Source organism: Cyprinodon tularosa, unplaced genomic scaffold (genome assembly GCF_016077235.1).
Source record: "Cyprinodon tularosa strain WSP-4 unplaced genomic scaffold, ASM1607723v1 ctg490, whole genome shotgun sequence".
Classification (NCBI taxonomy): domain Eukaryota; kingdom Metazoa; phylum Chordata; class Actinopteri; order Cyprinodontiformes; family Cyprinodontidae; genus Cyprinodon; species Cyprinodon tularosa.
Window position 1 is genome coordinate 341,607 of NW_024039219.1, and position 21,245 is coordinate 362,851.

Genomic DNA, 21,245 nt, shown 5'->3' on the forward strand with positions numbered 1-21,245 from the left:
TAAAAAATACTGCAGTCTTTATTTTCAGATGTACAGGTGTTCTGTCAGGTGAGCATACCCCGTCAGACCAGCATACCTATAGTCAAAATGCAAGACGGCAGATTTGCGTTTATCTCTTTAATTTTGTACAAAAAAATAGACTTTAAACTACCTCAACAGGCGTGCATTGATTTAGTTTTGTACAAAAAACAACTATTTAAGGTCAGATCACCATACGCTTAAAAAAAAACACCAAAAAGTAAGTCATTAAATTGTTTTTTTCATACATGAGTAAAGGGAAACACGTCTGTTGAGGTAGTTTAAAGTCTATTTTTTCTATACAAAACTAAAGGGATAGACTAAAGGGATAGACTAAAGGGATAGACTAAAGGGATAAACTAAAGGGATAAACTAAAGGGATAGACTAAAGGGATAGACTAAAGGGATAGACTAAAGGGATAGACTAAAGGGATAGACTAAAGGGATAAACTAAAGGGATAGACTAAAGGGATAAACTAAAGGGATAGACTAAAGGGATAGACTAAAGGAATAAACGCTAAGGATAAACTAAAGGGATAGACTAAAGGGATAGACTAAAGGGATAGACTAAAGGGATAAACTAAAGGGATAGACTAAACAGATAAACTAAAGGGATAAACGCTAAGGATAAGCTAAAGGGATAGACTAAAGGGATAGACTAAAGGGATAGAATAAAGGGATAGACTAAAGGGATAGACTAAAGAGATAAACTAAAGAGATAAACTAAAGGGATAGACTAAAGGGATAGACTAAAGGGCTAAACTAAAGGGATAAACTAAAGGGATAGACTAAAGGGATAGACTAAAGGGATAGACTAAAGGGATAAACTAAAGGGATAGACTAAAGGGATAGACTAAAGGGATAGACTAAAGGGATAAACTAAAGGGATAGACTAAAGAGATAAACTAAAGGGATAGAATAAAGGGATAGACTAAAGGGATAGACTAAAGGGATAGACTAAAGGGATAGACTAAAGGGATAAACTAAAGGGATAAACTAAAGGGATAGACTAAAGAGATAAACTAAAGGGATAGAATAAAGGGATAGACTAAAGGGATAAACTAAAGGGATAGACTAAAGGGATAGACTAAAGGGATAAACTAAAGGGATAGACTAAAGGGATAGACTAAAGGGATAGACTAAAGGGATAGACTAAAGGGATAAACTAAAGGGATAGACTAAAGAGATAAACTAAAGGGATAGAATAAAGGGATAGACTAAAGGGATAGACTAAAGGGATAGACTAAAGGGATAGACTAAAGGGATAAACTAAAGGGATAGACTAAAGAGATAAACTAAAGGGATAGAATAAAGGGATAGACTAAAGGGATAGACTAAAGGGATAGACTAAAGGGATAGACTAAAGGGATAAACTAAAGGGATAGACTAAAGAGATAAACTAAAGGGATAGACTAAAGGGATAGACTAAAGGGATAAACTAAAGGGATAGACTAAAGGGATAGACTAAAGGGATAGACTAAAAGGATAAACGATAAGGATAAGCTAAAGGGATAGACTAAAGAGATAAACTAAAGGGATAGACTAAAGAGATAAACTAAAGGGATAGACTAAAGGAATAAACTAAAGGGATAGACTAAAGAGATAGACTAAAGGAATAAACGCTAAGGATAAACTAAAGGGATAGACTAAAGGGATAGACTAAAGGGATAAACGCTAAGGATAAGCTAAAGGGATAAACGCTAAGGATAAGCTAAAGGGATAGACTAAAGGGATAGACTAAAGGGATAAACTAAAGGGATAGACTAAAGGGATAGACTAAAGGGATAAACGCTAAGGATAAGCTAAAGGGATAAACGCTAAGGATAAGCTAAAGGGATAGACTAAAGGGATAGACTAAAGGGATAGACTAAAGGGATAAGCTAAAGGGATAGACTAAAGGGATAGACTAAAGGGATAGACTAAAGGGATAAACTAAAGGGATAGACTAAAGGGATAAACGATAGGGATAAGCTAAAGGGATAAGCTAAAGGGATAGACTAAAGGGATAAACGGGTGTTGACTTTGGGTCTGCTGGTCTGACTGAACACTGGTCCAGTTGTGATGAACATGGTTCTCCTATAAAAGCTGGTGGGTTGTTAGTAGTGATGGTTAATCAGGCATCTTAAAGCCAGACTATTGATGCTGTGTTAAAACTGTCTCACAGAATACTGACCCCTGCTGGACATTTAAAGGAACTTTAGTTAGCTTATTTAACAGATTAAACTGAAGTGATTTGATGGCCTAGTAAAATTATATTTAAGTCGGAGGTCTTCAACAGGGGGTCCGCGCCCCCTAGGGGGTCCACGGAGGTGCTGCATGGGGGTCGCAAAAGTTTCTGTTTATTAGACCTTTTTTATATTCCCTCCTGCAATTTTTTCCACCAATTGAAATGTCTTTAAATCCACATGAACCTGAATCCAACAGACTGTAGTAAACAGATAAATGGAGGCAGAAGATGTCTTTCAGTCATCAATGCTCACATTCAGCGACACACAGGAGCTCTTTCAAGCTGGGCACCGTTTCATTCACAACACCTGTCCCATCAACCAGGAATCAGAAATACTTTAATAATCCCAGGGAGGGATTACTTTAGTTACATTACTCCATCTGTAATAGAGTGACTACAGGAGCAGTTTGATAGAACACTATTTCATACAATATATATAATTAGGGGGTCCCTGTTCCATCCTGCCATCAGTGTGGGGTACTTGGCCTGGAAAATGGCAGCTGATTTAATTTATTGTAAGTTATATTATTTCATATCTATGTTTAAATTCAAAATATTTGATATTTTTAGATGCAGCCAATAAATAATGTAAACATAACGTGTAAAATGTGACAGAGGATGCATGTGGACTAGGGTTTTAAATAATTTTAAAACAATAAGTACAGTAAAAACAGTAAATAAACTAAAAGTCAATTTGAAATTAACTTTAATTCAGATAATTTGAGTGCTAACTGAGAGGAAAAGTACGACATGAGAAAATTAAAATAAAAACACAACGACTGAAACGTTCCTATTCCTTTTAGGCTCCAAAATTCTTGACATTTTCAATGATAAACCTCAAAAGATGAGACATTTTTGTAGCAGATGCATCATGTTGACAGATTTTAAACAGTTTACTGAGTCGGTCAGTCAGAAACAACTCCTGTATCGGTCACATGACTATCTGGAAACGCGCACCGATCCAGCGTTTCGCTCTATGGGCTCCACCCACCGACGCATCGCTGTTAATGGACCCATCACTAGCTTTTTAGCATCTTTAGAACTGAATAAGATTTGCAGTTAACCACACAGAAAAGTGCTGGACAAACTGACGGACAATGATAGTTTGACAACAATGACTAAACCGTCGAGCACGGTGGTGGTAGTATTATGATCAGTGCATGTTCTGCATCTTACCTCCTCTAAATTGTCACTTAACCTCAAAAGCAACAGATGTTTGAATTGGGACACAGATCAACAATCCCGAATAAAGATCAAAACTGGTTTTGAAACTTTTGGAATTTGCTAAACTTACAACATTTTTAACACAAACTATAAATACCATGTAGCCCACTTACCAAATATTTCTGGATGCGTTTGCATATTTCTTCCTTCCTATTGGCTGATCATGAACCAGTCGTCTGCAGCAACAGGTTTTAAAGCTACAGTGTGTAATAATTACAGGCATATAAAGTCAGAAATTTAATATATTATACATAACTATGTTATTTATCATCACCTATGAGCTCAGCCTTTTAACCATAACATTTGCGTTGCCTTAGAATACGTTATTTATAATTACATAGGAGCGGGTCTCGCAGCCATGGAGGCTGACATCTTTGCGCTACGGCAGCGCAGAGGCAACAAACTAGCGATTGCGAGATCTCCCATGACGCTCGAAAATAACTACGGCAAGTTGAGAGAGATGAACTGAGACGGTACTGAACAGTAGATGGCAGTATTATGCCTGAGAAGCGTTTAGTCTGCCTGAAACCAAAGAAGAAGAAGAAGCAGGTATACTGCGCCTCGGTAACAAGAAAGGTAAACAAGGCGGCAGGCGTGAGTGACTTTGCAAACTGTTTGGCACTGTGTGGCCAAACATCAGACGAATGGAGGATCATGCCTACTCTGTATCACAACGAAAAGCGGCGGACACCGAACCCCCGTCATCTAAGAAGCGGAAACACGACGAGAATAAACGCAAGCGTGACAAGAAACGACAAAAAACACGGATCAACATTGGCACGGCATTTACACGATGGAAGTCACTGATGGAGGAAAAAGGTTTTCAAAGTGACGCTCAAGTTGCCAGTTTTCTCTTGGACAGGTAATTAATCCTACACACACAATTGTCTAATATCACTGCAGTTTTTGGAGTACAGGATGCTCAGACCTGTCTAAAACAATAACATGCTGCGTGATGATGCTGTTACTCTCCAGTATACTTATTCAGCAACGTCCCTGACGTTTCACAGGTAATGATTCAGTAATTTTCTGTAAAATAATTTTCTGGATATATACCTCGGTTACTTCTCTCCGGCTCCTTTGGAGATCTTCAAGCCTTTCCTCCTCTGCTCTCACCCCGCTGGCTCCCCTCCCTCGCCTGGCCCCAGCTGCACGCTCACCCCGGCCTCTCTGCCCTCTTCCTCTCCCTCTTCCTTGCCTTGTAACCCCCGTGCCACAAACAAGACTTGGACTCTGTAAACGGGGAATATATATTCTTCCAGCGAACACAATCTCGCTGTTAAACTAATGACTACAATTACTTCGTCTGTTTATATCACCATGCAAAGCAGCTCACCAAAACGTCACAACGACGTAGAAAAAATAACGGGTATATTTATTATCTTAAGTCTACATGAAATCTATACCCTACACAGACTAATGAAATACTATCTGTAAAATTATCTATGTAAACAAACCTCATCACTTGAGAAGGTAGGTGATGCGGAAGTCGTGGAAGACATTTTGTCCCGTAACGCTCGCCGTACTGTTGGGGGGGGAGAAGCGGTGGGGGGGAGACGTTCATGTTGCTGCAGTCTGACCGCTAGATGTCGCTGAAAATTACACACTGTAGCTTTAAAAGGAACAATTCTGTTTTATTAGGAAAAATTCAGACATTCTGCAGTTTTCAGCACCAATGACATCACAACGCATGCCTTCAAATTAAAAGCCCTTTTTAAAGTTAACTCCCATTAGCAGTCCTTTTTTAAGTTAACATGAAAGTTTTTCCTGAGGTCGACTTTAATGCCCGGTATGATCTGCAGCACCATGGAGGTAAAACTACCTTTTTTTTTTCTGGATTTCTTTACTCTTTATGAACATATAATTTCTCGCCCTGTCCAACTATGGAGTGAAGTTTGTTCCATTACTGTTGCAAAGAAAGAAAACGCTTTGAAAATAAAAAATGCAATCTAGAAACTAAACTTTGAAAAAGATCTTTTGTACACACGCAAACATACATATATATTAAATAAAAACAGGATTTGAATGTAACTGCTTTTTGTCATTTTTTTCCCTCCCAACTTTTTTTTTCAAAATTTTTGTTTTTCAGTTTTAATAAAAAAATTTATTTGTTTTAAATTTTTTAATTGTATTTATTTTACAGATTTTATATTTTGATATTTTCTAGAAGTTTCTTTCTTAGACTGAATTTAAGGAGTTGCTTTAAAGTTAGATTTTCCAGACTAGATTCTCTTCACTTTTCTATGGAGTCAAAACCATTTTCTATTGGTCAGTTTTACATCTGTGACATTTTATTGGTCAAGAGGGAGCATTGGATTTGGACGTGAGTTTAAGAATATGCCATGTAAAAAAACTCAATTGGAAAAAGCGCAATTTGTTAAAACTCGATCTGAAAGAAATTTTGGCGAAAAATAAGTTAAAATCTATAATCTGTAAAAAAAAAGGTTATTTTGAAAAACAATAATATATTTAATTACTAAATAATAAAGGAAATGACACTCAAAATGTTTTTTTTAGTCAAGAAGCTTCATTTCTGGATTGCTTTTTTTTGTTAAATGTCAGTTTCCAAATTTGTTTGCTGGCAACAATAATGGAACAGAATTGACTCCATACCTAACAGTGATATGACCAAACCTCAGCCGTGGGGGGCTGGAGCTTAGGGTCAAAGGTCCTTGAAGAGAGGATGCTGCAGAGCTTCGGCGGCTGTGATCCTGGTGGAAGGGTTCAGGTCCAACAGCCGGTCCAGCAGGTCGAAGGCCGCGTCAGGAACCCTGTCCCAGCCTCTGCTGTCCTCGCTTCTCTCTGACGGGGAGCTGTGATTGGTCGGGACTCTGCTTCCTGAAGGCTCTTCTTCTTGCTGCTTGAGCAGCTGCTTCAGTTGGCCTCCGGCCGTCTCTCCCTTTGCTTCCCGGACCCCGGTGACATCACCTGCCGGACACCTCTTCCCTCTCAGCGTCTCGCAGAGCGTCCTGAGGTCCTGACGCGGAAGCTCCCGACTGCACACCACTGCTTTTCCTGGTAAAACACCGACAGCCCCCCTTATATAAAACTTAAACATCCATTAAAAAGGAGGCGTTTCCAGGTAAAGGAGCTCCATGCGTACCAAACGTCTTTGCGGCCTGAATGGTCTCCCTGGAGCCTCTTATAGTCATGATCTGTGTGAGCGCCATCAGGTCGTCGCTGGCTTTGAAGAAGGGGTAACGACCGCTGAGGAGGGAGAGCAGGATCACACCAGCCGACCACACGTCTATGGCTGCAGCCAAGGAAGAGAGGAGGAGAGGCCACCGCCGATGGGAGGAAACAATATTAATAAAACCCAAAACAACTCATATTTTTGTAAAGACCTCCTGCCCACGGAAAATTAGGGCCACGTTAGAGATTATTTATTTCTTAATTTGAGAATAAAGTCGTAATATTAGGAGACCAAAGTCATCAAACAACAACCCGTTTCAGAAAGAAGGCTTGGAGCTCCGCCCAGCAGATGACGGCCGAGTTGTTGCCAACTCCTCAGTAAGGAAAGTAGCTATTGGCTGTGCTAAAAGTCGCTAAATGACGTCATCGCCTGATTTGCATAATCTGCTACAGGAAGTGATGTGCATGTTATTGATGCTGTGGGAGAAATAATGTCGTTACAGAAAGACAAGAAGTGAGAAAAACACTATTATATAGTGTTTTTACTCACTTCACTAAACAATATATAGAGCTACTTTATTCAGGGTTTGATTCCCACTCTTTTCTGTATTTTTGACTGTACAGTTTAGACTGAGACATAATGATTCTCAGCAGCAGATCAATGTTAATCTTAGAGAGGAAAGCACAATGGACAAGGTGATTAAGTGACTGACTGTGGCTGTGTGAATCAGATGCTGTTATTTAAGATAAAATATTTCAAATTCAGTTATTTATTTTAGACCGAATAACATTTTACATTTACATCCCACTCGCTCCCGCCTTGAATGTAAGTCAGAGCGGAGCGGCACCGCGTGATCAATTTGAGCCGTCAATGTTGCAGTCTGGACGCTGAGGGTAAACATCCTGCGGCTCCGACTGCAGCGCTGAGAGGGACTCCTGCGGGAGAACGGGGTTGGGATGGGGGAGGCGCCCCACGGCGGCAGCAGCTGCCGCTGGAGGACAAGAGTAGGAACTAGGGATACACGATATAATCGGCCCCCTATCGGTATCGGCCTTAAAACTGAATATCGGACATCGGCCACCCCACCAATATTTAACCCGATATTTGATCAGCTTCTGAGTTTCTAAAGTCAAAAAAAAATAAAAAATACTACTTCTTCTTCTTCCTCAAAAACTTTGGAGCCGTTTACCAAACGAACGTCCAATCAGCGTTGGCTTTGAGGCGGGTTGAGGTGTGACGCAACGAGAAGCGCGACAGTTCAGTCTAAAGAACATGGCAGCTTCAGCCGATGAAACTAGCGTTAGCGTGGCTATCGAGCAAGTTTTATCGGAATTACAGAGTATTTCTTCACTGAAAGAAGAGCAAAACACTGCTCTGGAGGCTTTTCTCAGAGGAAAAGATGTTTTTGCTCTTCTCCCGACTGGTTTCGGCAAGAGGAGCCTGGCTTGTGGTTGTGTTTTCGTCGTCGCTCTGTTAGTACTTCATCTGATTGGTTTATTTGGCCCGTCTATCACCAACATAGGCCAATCAGCTAACCAGTATTTTCGCCCCTTCCCAAAATTACTTCAACGGAAGGTTTCCAGATGGATATGCGGAGCAAATCCATGTTCTGTTACAAAAAGAGTTTGTAACAGAACGATGAAATTTCACGAGGTTTTGAAAGTAAAATAGATCGATACCACGTTTTTAAAAATCTATTTGATATCAGCATATGAAAATATATTTGAGTTTATTATTTTTCAAAGTGTCAGAAATGGATAACAAAACTGCTATTTTCAATGACTACTTATTTTTGTCCAGCTTTAACATCGGTATCGATATCGGTTATCGGCTACATGAGTTTTAAAATATCGGCATATCGGATATCGGCCAAAATCCCAATATCCTGCGTCCCTAGTAGGAATGATACATGCTTTCATGTAAGAGTCTCCAAAAGCCGCCAGTGACACCGTAAAAAGCCGCCAGATTTGTCGCTAGTCGCTTTTTTGAAAAATAGTCGCTGGAGGGGTCTGAAAAGTCGCTGAGTTGGCAACACTGCGACCAGCTCCACCAATCAGCAACCAGAGTCCACTTCGACATCCTGCCCAGTTTGATGCTGCTGCTAAAAGATTTCCTGATTTCTCAAACCGATGCTAAAGTAGAACTTCACATGATGCTCCACATTCCTCATTTTAGGGAAAAAAGTGTAATCATAAAATACAACTTGTTTCTCGTAATTTTACGACTTTATTCTCGAAATAGAAGGAAAAAAATCTCCAGCCTGGCCCTAATTCTCTGTCGTAGGCTTTGTTGGCTGACATTTTGAATTGAAAAATCTTCCTGGATGGAAGAGAAACGTCTTCAAACTTGGAAACAGAGTCCAGTGGATTGTTTTTAACTCTTTTGGAATAACTATGACCTGGATGACTGGGAATCTTCACCAGCATATTCCTATAATGTTATTACTTTATTCTCATATTTATTATTTATTTATTTTTGTGGAATATTTATCAATAATTCATTTATAAAGCTAATAATAAGGCTCTACGTTGTTTGTTGCAATAAATCCTAAAGAAATCAACCAAACGGTGCGTTTTCTATGCTAAAATATTTCAGTACATCACGGTTCTGCTGTAACCCTTCTTTAATGGACCCACCTGTGCCTTGGTCGGGACACTTGCTCAGGACTTCTGGGGCTCTGAACCCGGGGGTCCCCGCTCTGGGTGCCACCTGCTGCTTCCTTGGATCAAACACAACAGCAGCGCAGTTAATCAAAACGAGCTCTGCGAGAGACGCCGGGTGTTTTTCCGCCCCTCCGTTTTCAACCTGGCCAAGCAGACGTTGCAGACGCGGTCGGTGAGGTAGCAGTTACACGTCAGACCCTGCTGCAGGGTCCTCTGGGTTTTCTGGCTGCTGCCAGAAGCCCTGACAGGCAGAGGAACCCGATTGGCTGATGGGTATCTGACGCTGGCGTCCTCCTCGGATTTCTTGACCTTTACCAAATGATGAAGAAATAAAAAGAAACTTCAGTAAAACGATAAAACCGCCTGCAGTAGATCAAACATAAACATCTGCTTTCTTACATCAGACTTGGAGGTAGGGGGCGCTGGTGTGCAGCTGTTCAGATTTCTCTCTCCAAACACGGGTCGAGGAACTTTACGCAGCCCTGCCAGATCCTAAACGAACAGAGAAACAAGCCGTTGGGCGCCGGAAGGAGAACCAAACAGGAAGGATGATGCAACACAGGCTGAAAATCAAAACACGAAGAAGCAAACTGAACGTCTCCGTGAAAACACCTTGGTGAGTTTTGTTCGAGTGTAAGAGGTGACGCTGGTGCAGGGTTTTTTAACCAGTGCTCTCCCAGCCGCTGTGGGGGGAAGGGGGACACAGGAGAAGGTGGAGGAGGAAGGTAGAGGAGCTGTGCTGCTGGTTTTCAGAGGAGGCGCAGCTTCCCGTTTCCCTGAAAGCCCTGCAACTTTCTGTGACGCCTTCTGTCTCACCACCTTCAGCAGCTCGATCTGGGTGTCTGCGGCGCCCTGAGCCAAGCCGAAGTCCACCAGAGCGTACCTGCAAATACATACACGGTCAAAACGGACAACAGGAGCCTAACTGGGACACATTTCCTGCTACGCTGACATCCCTACATTTAACCAGCTCATCACCATAACATTCTGTTTGGTCGGGATATTTTTACTCCTTATGCAGCCCCACCCTCTGGTAAGGAGTCTAAAAGCTTCCTCTCTGTAATTAGTCCAGAATTTGTTCTCATATCGTTGCAAAGTTTTGAAGGAAAAGTCCAGTCCTTTAAAGTAAAGTTAAATGTCAAATCATTCTGGAATAAACATGTATATAAATGTACTTTTTTATCAGACCATATTGTCCCAAAATTTAGAAAATGTCTAATAAAAAAAAAAAATCCTGTCTTAAAATCTGTATTTTTCTCGTTATCTTCTGCAGGTCAGTTAGTTCTACGTCAGCCTGAACACCTAAATTCGGCCAATCATATATCAACGCTCATCTGTCAATCAAATGTTTTCGGCCATAGCATCTTGATTCATGTGTCGCAGCTAATATACGCAACGGTTGAAATCAGAATCCTTTCCTTTCCCATTGAGTTGCGTCCCAGTGTTCACGGGGATGGACGTCTGTGTCTTCGGCAGGCGTAGAGCTAACAGAACTGGCAGCGTTGCGAGGCAAGGGCTCAAACATGTACGGCTGGAAGCCTTCTACACCAAACCAAGCTTCTGCCGCCCTGGCGTCCTCTTCCACAACATCTTCGTCCCCGCTTTCCTCCTCTAAATAAAAAATGGATGACGGAGGAGACTCATCCACGACCTCCGACACTAAACTCTCCTCCTCTTGCATGTTTCCGCTGTCCATAGCGTTCCTTGACAGCGTCGTTTCTAAGTCACCAATTTAGTGCTACTTGGTCCCAATGGAATTTCCCATTGGGAACCTGCTAGCACTAAGATGCTTCTGACAAACTTGCTGATGAACTTTCCGCCACAACAACCCCGCCCCCTTGATAATCGACCAATCACATTCACTTTATTCACTCGTGTAAAGTCGTTCACCACTCGGGAGAATTCGGAAATGCAACAATTGGAACAGCTGCTTCCCTGCAACTTTAATTAAGAGTAATTTTCATGTGAATGTGCTTTACTGGTGGCATCCATGTTTGTCAAAGAACACTACTGCCACCTACTGGTTAGTGACGTCACGGTGCGGTATCGGCTGTTGATCAAGTCCCAGTGCTGTATCTGGTGTTTGTCACAACGCGCTATTATCCAAGTCATCTTGAAAACATTCTTCTTCCAAATGTTGGCTACATATTACGGGTTTTTTCTCTGGCCAGAAGTTCGATGGCAAATCCTCCCTCTTCAAGTTGGCGATCCAACGACCAACCCGTCCGTGGAGGATCAGGAATCAGAAAGGTGGAATAACTCTTTGTTTTTCACTTTTACCCGATGTATTCCAGCATCCAGCTGCCATGCACGTGGGCATTGTCAGTTTCACTATAGCTCTGGTGAATTTCAATGGTGAAGTCCTCTGGAAATCTTCAATAATTGTTGTTGATTGCAGATGTGTCTAGTAGTTCCCATTGATTTAGCTTGTAAAGCGGGGAGAATGGCGCTAGGCTTACCGCACCGTGACGTCACTGCCGGTGTAGCTACCAGATCTGCTCGGATCCTGCTTCATGCCAGTGACATAACGGCTTGGCTGAACGTTGCCACATGATGTAAAACATTGTGGTTGCCTAGGCAACTATAATAACGTTGCGCAGCGTCCGTTAGCGCGTCTAATGACAGATGAAGTTTTACCTGATCGATAACAAAACTGAAATAAATCAGTTTCTGGTGAACAAAGTAACTGTTAGACCCTGATATAAAGGGGGAGAGCTGGGTCGCCTCTATTAGCTCGGTCAGTTAGCCATATTTAGCTATACTACTTTTAAACTTATGTCAACAACAACCGTTTGTTTCCTATAAGTACAATAACAGTTTTATTTGTTTAAAGTCTCTATGAAATTCATTTTTTAAGATGTTCCATTTGTCCTCCTCTGCCCTCAGATCTTAAAAAGAATAAAAATAAGCTGAGACTTTTTGTGTCGCCTTGATAAATGTCAGAGCTCAGTGTTAGAACGCAGTACTTTCCTTCCAGGCTGATTGTTTTCTACTCTCGGCTACTTTAGATCGCCATGGAAATGTAAAATATAGCAAATATGAGTAATATGTTGAGACTTCCTTAGGAAACGAGTGCGATGCAGTTTGTATGTTGACGTCATAAGAAGAGGCAGGACCCTGAGTAGATCTGGTACTTAAACCGGAAGATGTCAGGAGGGAGGGGTTATTATATTTGGGCAAAAATGGCCGCTCCCAGACTCGGTGATCGCAACTAAAATGATGGTCTTTATTTTTTTTACTGATTAACACTAAATTAATTAAATCACCCCAAACGTATTCGTTTTAGGTATAAATAATGATCCATTGATCTGACTTTTCCTTGAACTTTGCAACTTCTAAACTTTTAATTCGATTAAACATCTGATATCACAGCTAAAAAATAGAAAATCTTAAATATATTCACATGTTTTGACTTACATTTACAGATTGAGACACATACGTTTTATCTCACCCCATAAACACTTGAAATCAGCGTCTGATTAACGCGGCGATGCAGCTGCAGTTTTCCCTCAATAATCCCAGTAGAAAAACCATCAAACCCAAACCAAACCATTCGTCCCACTGCTATGAGGAGGGCTGAAAACGTACGTTCTGCTCTTCCGGTTGTAGAGGAAATTGTTGGGCTTTATGTCTCGATGAATGATCCCGAACTGGTGGATGTGTCTGAGAGCCTTCAGCAGGTGGTAGATGTAGACACGGACCTCTTCGAAGCTCAGCGACCCGATGATGTCCTGAGGAAAACGTTACAGTTTCAGAACCGCTGCAGCAAGAATGGTCCAAACAAAACAGGCGTCACCTCAAAATGAGCTTATTTAACGTACATAACACATGACATCAGTTCAATAGAGGTAAACTGAGGGTCTGGGACATGATTAAAGGGACCTATTGTACCTTCTTTTACACATTTAGGTCTGGGAGCTTTATAAAACACATTAATAAAATATTCTACTACAATTGTTCCCCTACTCAGTTCCGCCTACTTAAAATATTGTTTCCTAATAACATAGATAGTTCAACCAATATTTTCTACATAGATTTGAATTTGCTGTCTGATCTAGAGCTGCAACTAAAGTTTATTTACCAATTCGATTATTCTCTAGAACATTTTTTTTCAATTAATTGATTAATAATCAGATAGCCAAAGGTTCCTTAAAGGATTCTTTTTAATAATTTAAACCAGCTGAAAATAAAACTTTTCCACTTGAGGAGTTCTGGATAGAGCAGATTGAAAGTTTTTTTTATCTCAAATGCAAAATCTATAGATATTCTTTACCTGAACCGACAGCAGGAGAGTTTCTTACTTGTCCAAGTCTATCAAGTGTCTCTTAGTGAATATGGCACACAGCAGTCGCCATCCAGGCTTTTCTGAGTCATGGTTGATGGCAACCAAGTTTCCATTTGCATAGCTCACTAAAGCACCACCAGCAACAATCTGCCAGCGTCTCTGCCTGATCAAACACACCGCGGACCTTCATTGGTCCCAGTTAATTACTGGGTGAGATATTTTCACACTTAATCCAGGAACTATGGATTGGTCTCACCTAATGTCACCTGCAGGTGGCAGTACTGCAGGTTCTATAGCTTTAACTGATCAAGCTGAGCTGTAATGAAGGACTTGAGCAGGACATTTCTATTTGGGGGATCCCTAGGAATCTGTTCCCATGATTAAAGTGGTGATAGAATGATTCTATAGGGTATCTGGTCCTTCAGGTCTCTAATAGGGTGATAGAATGATTCTATAGGGTATCTGGTCCTTCAGGTCTCTAATAGGGTGATAGAATGATTCTATAGGGTATCTGGTCCTTCAGGTCTCTAATAGGGTGATAGAATGATTCTATAGAGTATCTGGTCCTTCAGGTCTCTAATAGGGCGATAGAATGATTCTATAGGGTATCTGGTCCTTCAGGTCTCTAACAGGGCGATAGAATGATTCTATAGGGTATCTGGTCCTTCAGGTCTCTAATAGGGTGATAGAATGATTCTATAGGGTATCTGGTCCTTCAGGTCTCTAATAGGGTGATAGAATGATTCTATAGGGTATCTGGTCCTTCAGGTCTCTAATAGGGCGATAGAATGATTCTATAGGGTATCTGGTCCTTCAGGTCTCTAATAGGGTGATAGAATGATTCTATAGGGCATCTGGTCCTTCAGGTCTCTAATAGGGTGATAGAATGATTCTATAGAGTATCTGGTCCTTCAGGTCTCTAATAGGGTGATAGAATGGTTCTATAGGGTATCTGGTCCTTCAGGTCTCTAATAGGGCGATAGAATGATTCTATAGGGTATCTGGTCCTTCAGGTCTCTAATAGGGCGATAGAATGATTCTATAGGGTATCTGGTCCTTCAGGTCTCTAATAGGGCGATAGAATGATTCTATAGGGTATCTGGTCCTTCAGGTCTCTAATAGGGTGATAGAATGATTCTATAGGGTATCTGGTCCTTCAGGTCTCTAATATGGTGATAGAATGATTCTATAGGGTATCTGGTCCTTCAGGTCTCTAATAGGGCGATAGAATGATTCTATAGGGTATCTGGTCCTTCAGGTCTCTAATAGGGTGATAGAATGATTCTAAAGGGTATCTGGTCCTTCAGGTCTCTAATAGGGCGATAGAATGATTCTATAGGGTATCTGGTCCTTCAGGTCTCTAACAGGGTGATAGAATGATTCTATAGGGTATCTGGTCCTTCAGGTCTCTAATAGGGTGATAGAATGATTCTATAGGGTATCTGGTCCTTCAGGTCTCTAATAGGGCGATAGAATGATTCTATAGGGTATCTGGTCCTTCAGGTCTCTAATAGGGTGATAGAATGATTCTATAGGGTATCTGGTCCTTCAGGTCTCTAATAGGGTGATAGAATGATTCTATAGGGTATCTGGTCCTTCAGGTCTCTAATAGGGTGATAGAATGATTCTATAGGGTATCTGGTCCTTCAGGTCTCTAACAGGGTGATAGAATGATTCTATAGGGTATCTGGTCCTTCAGGTCTCTAATAGGGTGATAGAATGATTCTATAGGGTATCTGGTCCTTCAGGTCTCTAATAGGGTGATAGAATGATTCTATAGAGTATCTGGTCCTTCAGGTCTCTAATAGGGTGTGTAACATTGGTTGGGCTGAAAATGTCCTATTAGCTGTTCTATGAGCCCTAATGCGGCCTGGTTAAAAGCCCTAGAATGAAACCACAGGTTTTCTTCCTTTTATGGTTTGATCATGAATATTTAGATGAGCTGTGCACTGATTGGTTGGTTTACAGCGAGTGAAGCTGCTGAGCAAAGACGCATCATAGCAACAAGCACTCACTGAAACATCAGATTGTTTATATGGTAGGGGGACCAGACGTCCTCTTTTTCCTGGACATGTCCTACTTTTCAGACCTAAAAAAATGTCCGGGGGGAATTTCAAAATCGTCCGGGATTTTGGTCGACTACAGTGCAGCAGAACCGAGCCGTGAGCCAGCGGGGAAGAAGCAACCGAACCCGACCCGGTGACGGTAGACTGGACAACGGCAGCCCCGAAGCACGGAAAGGCAGGCGGGGGGGGGGAGCGTTGGACCAGCCCTGGAGCTGAAGGCTCGGTTCGAATGCCCGGTCTGGTCTCCCCAGAAAAACTGTCTTCCTTTCAGAAACACGAATCTGGTCACCATGGATCTGCTAGCATTGCTATCAACAGCTTAGCGACAGAATCACGCTTCCAGCTTGCAGTTGTGACGGCCTTACGGTGGGAACAGTCCCTCGTTTCTGTAGAAGTTTAGCTAATCCTGCCTTGAACTGTCCAAGATTCTGAAAGCCGTCTTCTGTAAAATGCTTCGAGCAAACGAACAGCTGAGCATCAAACATTGCAGGGATCCTCTAATAGACTAAAATAATCCATGCCTGTTGAGTCTTCGGATCCCTGGAAAGACTGTGAAAATGTTCCCCTTTCTCCGGTCAGCCTGGAACGCTGCATTTCCTCCCGTGGTTTTGGCTCATTTTCAACAGAGAAACTTCCTGCTTTGTAATTCTAGTAGAAGAAAACCCAACTGTAGGCTAAACAGCTAAACTGCTGTCTTCCATCTTCCTCTATTCATGTTCTTGGGCCGTGAACCAGTGGGCTGGGTGTCAATTTCAGGCGTGACAAAAGTCCAGGCCAGAACCAAATAAAGCAACATCCCCGAGTTTACGTCAACTCTGTGCGTCGTTTAGATTCGCCCGTTTTATGGTGGAAGTTTAGAATTGTGAGATTTGCAGAGAAAGTAGGAGTTGATGTAGTTTGAACTTCTCTGTACGTCCATGTCACCCTCTGAACCATCGTTATTCATCTATGACAATGGAAACTCTGTTTTGCATCTATGACCCCTTTAAAAACCTTTACTACGTTGCATCTATGATAGGTTGAATGTATGCAGGGATGAAAAACACCATCAAACAGGTTTAGATAAAACTAGAGTTCAGCCATACGAACCACAATGGCTTGATGCTCCATGTAGGGCATGACGATCACCACGTGGTCCTCCTTCCTGAAGCAGTACGTCACTCCCATCACGTTCTCTCTGCCGCTGCAGGAAGAGGGGCCAGAAAGGTTAAAGAAGATAAAACCATGTGGAAATAGTTCAGCTAAATTCCTTGACGTGATGCTGAAAGGGTTTCAGGGACCCACCCTGCCACCGTCAGACACTGAAGCTCGGCGGCAATGCGGGTGGGATGGCTGGTTGGGATGAGGTGCTTCAAGGCAAACATCTCTCTCCTCCCGTCTCGCATCCGAGCCTCGGCCAAGTACACGGAGCTAAACGTGCCTGAGAGACACAGAGACCCGGATGAGTTTAACACTAAACAGTTATTTGCAACGAATGTTATGAAGGAAGTTAAACATCTACCTTCTCCAATTTTATCCACAATGCGAAACACCTTAGCCAGCTGAGGGACGGCTTTGTACAGGTCCTCTATATCCAGCTGCACATCCTCTGGACATGGACACATTAAGAAAGAAAATGTCACGTCTCCAGCAGCCTGTTTTACAGCGACTCAGCCTGGCACGGGTGAAAAAACGACTAGATCATCATCTTTTAGATAATCAAACTAGGGCTGGGCGATATAGAAAAAAAGCTTATCGATAAAAAAAAATGCATATTGATCAATATCGATAATTATTGAAAAGATTTGAAACCATATTTTATGTGCAGCTCTGCCTGGACTTTTTATAAAATTGCTAAATGATTTAATTTTAATAAAAAACACAAACACAGACTTCGAATTAAATCTTTATTTAACCAACTTTTTTAACCATAACAGAATTGTTTTAAAGAAAAATAACTTAAGAGACCTGAGTTATGTTATTAAATACTGACAAAGAATAAACTAAAGTGACCAAGATAAATATAACAAATAAATAAATGCCCCCCCACCACCGCCCCCGTTTCCTGCTTTAACCTGAGTCATCACTTTGAAGTTTCTGGCCCCTCGGCATTTTTATCCCAATTGTTAGAACTACGTGGGAAACTGCCCAGAACTGAAAATATATATATATTTTCCGAAGATTCCTCGGAGGAGAGCCGCACCGGGGCCTACACAGCTCGTACTCCTGAGGGCTGTGAGCGGCTGAGATGATAAAAAAAAAGTTGGTTTCGTTATCAGACTGGTTTTCACTGGTTCCCGACACATTTTCCAGATGACTGTGGTTTGTTTTTGGTCCGACTTGCCATGACCGAAATACTGCCAGACTGCCGAACTACAAAAACCCTTCTTTGAAACAATTTCCTCCGCCTCTCCTTGCTGCATCTTCATGTGCTCTGTGTTGTGGTTTGAGAGGGCGGCGCTTTGTGACGGCGTGCCTGGGTCCGCGATTGTGATTGGTTGGGAGGAAGCAGTGGCTAGCATAAACCTACTTGCTAGGCTACAATGAGAAGGAAGGAAAGCTGCTTTTCTTTTTTATCGAACTTTTATCGACCCTCTTTTTTTCTATTGCGCCACACGTCTATCGATCGATATATATCGTTATTGAATTATCGCCCAGCCCTAAATCAAACTAATCCAAACTGGATGGAGGTACGTCCATTAGTGACTTTAACGGCTCGTATCAGTGAGGAACTGAGGAAAACTTTTGGGATTAAAGGAGAAATTAAATGAAAGGACAATATATATGTTTTTTTTGTTTATATGTTACTTGAAACAATAAAGAAAATATTTTTTTAGTTTTTAAAAATGGCGTGCCCCGGCACCGAATCGAGAAGGACGAACACACAGACAGCCATTTTTCTTTCGTTGTTTCTTTCTTTGCACAGGTAAACAGCACATTTCTTCTTCTACGCTTGCATTATCAGCAGAGCAGACGCTGAATGCGCACTTTCATCTGGTTTGGTCTGCCGCGGTTTCCGTAGACTCGTGAACGCGCTTTCAGGAAATCCTATACACTACTGTTTATGCTCTAAAAACATTCTAAATGACTTCGTTTCGAGTAAATTCTGGACGCTACCCACTCAGGACACTTGGAAAACATTGGACAAGCAGTATGGAGGAATATTGACACGTTTTTTGTGGACTTTTATGGACCTTTCTGCCTCGGGCGCCATAGACCTCCATTATTTGAATGTCAGCAGACAGCAAGAAGCCTCCCAGATCTCCAGATGCATTTGAGATATCAAAAAAGTACTCCAGAGTGTTGTTCAGCATGGGGGTGAGTAGAAAATGAAGGCTAATCATGTTTTGAGTGTACTATTCCTTTAAGGAGTTCTGGATAGAGCAGACTGACAGATGAAAAAGATTTTTCTCTTAATTGATAAATGTTTATATAATTTTTGTACAATTTTGTTATAATTTCTGCTCTAAGTGGGTCGCAGTGACAGTTAAATGCCTGATTTAGAGTCTCCATACTCCAGGTAATGATTGTTTACTTAATTAGTTGGCGGTTATAGTTTATAGTTTATTCAGATTAATTGTTTCAGCCCAAATTATCTCTATTATATATAAATAATAAAACCCCAAATCTGTCTTATATTCAGTTTCAATGTTTGTATGGAGTAACCAGTAGATTTAGGTGAAAAGCTCTGGATGCACAAACAGAATAAAGTGAGAATATTTTCAGAAGAATCTATGCCCATAAAAAACAATACTATGGATGTAATCACATTATACCTTAACACTTAAATGACAGCGAACAGTTTTATTTAATCGAGACTCACTTGAGATTTTCCTTTTTTTATGAGCTGTTTCCATGATGGCTGCCTCTGAGCTGCTGTCCTCTGAGCAAACAGCAGGAAACTCCATCTGAAAACCACAGAACATTCCAGTTAGCTCATTTTATTAACTTACACTTCATGTCAGATCAAGCAGTTATTCATTTAAGCTGGTCTGAATGAGAACCTGCCATCCCTAAAACATATAAAGTAAATACGGCGATAAAAAGTAGAAGAAAACTCACCAGTTTGGTTTGTGCTGCTAGCGAACAAGCTAACCGTAGCGCCTGCAGCTAAACACAAAGAAACTCAGATTCGTTTGGGTTTTTGGCGCCAAAGAAGCAACGGGAAGGTTTTCAGGAATCCATCATGAAGCCACGGAGTCAATAATATGTTAAATGTTCGAACTTCAGCGAAACGAAGCGGAAAAAAACACTTTGTTCTAACTTTGACAGATTGTTTTCCGCCGACAACAAACTCCGCGCTAAAAGTGACGTCAGCAGTTCTCGCGATAAAACGGCGTAGGCCACGTTCTTCTTTTTGATTTTTTATTGGTTGAAGGAAAAAGTGAGGTTAGCGTTACTCATAGTCCGTCATTAATACGTAGACGTCTCATTGGACGTGCCTAGAGGGCGGCCATCTTGGATCGGACCGCTGATCAGACAGCTGCTGTCAGAATGAACAGGAGGCTGCTCAGATCTCATCTTAATCCACTGGCGTAACTTTCTGAAGGACTGGTGGGGGCCCTAACCCACCAATAATCACTGAGAATAAATTAATGCATTGTTTTCATGTTTCCTTCTCTAAGTAGTCCCGCATACTTTAGCCGATTTAAAAATTTTTGGTATCAAAACCATCAGCTTCTTCTGGAGGGTTATGCTATGTCTTTAGGTACTTTCAATTATTATAATTGTTTAAATATTAAGCTTTTGCCGGCCCAGAGAAATTAATGAAAAACCTTAAAAACTTTGCCCTTTTTTGTTTCCAAGTTCAGCTTATTTCAATATCAACTTTCTGTCCATATTTTACATAACTTCAACTTTTCAACACTTTAATCAAGTTTCTTATATAGCACTAAGCTGCTCATTCAATACCACATTCTTCAACATTTTCACCAAACCTTTATTTCTTCAACCAGATAAAATTAATGTTTTTCTTGCAATTTTCTTTTCTGATTCTGCTAATTTAATAAATTTCATAACATGCCCGATTGTTTCTGCTGTCGGCTTCTTCTTTATTTCAATAAAGAAATGAAGCATTTATCTTTTCTTCTATTTCATGTCCTCTCAGTGGTTCCTGCCATTTTGAGCTTACAGTTTAGTGTCCAGCATTCTCACAGCTGTTTCTCAGGAACAGCTATTTTTCTAGTTTCAATAGACTTATGGGCTCTTGGCAATATTTGGGACAAATTTCTAAATAAGATTTTGCTGCTTTTGAAGGAGGATAATCACTGATGTAGCTGAAAGGAAAAACATCCAATCAATCAATCAACATTTTCCTGGATGGAGGGATGAAGGAAACTGAAATTGTGTGCATATTAGGGAGGCATTGCTGTTGGCATCAGAATCGGCTGTTATTCATCCCTTTTTAATATAAATGAATGTCTAACTATCCATAAATATAAATAGGAGTTTATTTTGGTTCTATTGTGTTCTCAACGATAGGAAAGCATTCAATAAATATATGTGTGAGCTCAATTTTGGAAAATGCAAACCCTGTTGAAAGCGTTTGTGTCGCGTAACTGTAGATCCATCAGCCCCCACTCTTAGATTGTCCCCACCACCTTTCATCACAAAGTTACACCCTTGCCTAGAATATAGGATTTTAGCCGCT

General features: G+C 41.1%; 1 protein-coding gene across 1 annotated transcript; it reads right to left on the reverse strand.

The window, feature by feature from the left end:
* Positions 1-6,105: 6,105 nt before the first annotated feature.
* On the reverse strand, positions 6,106-19,920 carry cdc7 (cell division cycle 7 homolog (S. cerevisiae)). Its single transcript, XM_038302483.1, has 12 exons — positions 19,658-19,920; positions 19,419-19,503; positions 17,118-17,204; positions 16,901-17,036; positions 16,706-16,799; positions 12,854-12,996; positions 9,878-10,148; positions 9,665-9,757; positions 9,408-9,574; positions 9,239-9,321; positions 6,573-6,722; positions 6,106-6,484 (listed from the first exon to the last, which is right to left on the reverse strand). The coding sequence occupies exons 2-12, from the start codon at positions 19,501-19,503 to the stop codon at positions 6,132-6,134; spliced, it is 1,662 nt and encodes a 553-aa protein (XP_038158411.1). The 5' UTR covers positions 19,658-19,920; the 3' UTR covers positions 6,106-6,131.
* Positions 19,921-21,245: the final 1,325 nt, after the last annotated feature.

Coding starts and splice junctions, on each gene's coding strand:
- cdc7 (XM_038302483.1), bottom strand. CDS start 19,503: ATGGAGTTTCCTGCTGTTTGCTCAGAGGACAGCAGCTCAGAGGCAGCC. Junction 17,037..17,117: donor TGTGGATAAAATTGGAGAAG/GTAGATGTTTAA, acceptor TGTGTCTCTCAG/GCACGTTTAGCTCCGTGTAC. Junction 6,485..6,572: donor TCAGGCCGCAAAGACGTTTG/GTACGCATGGAG, acceptor GTGTTTTACCAG/GAAAAGCAGTGGTGTGCAGT.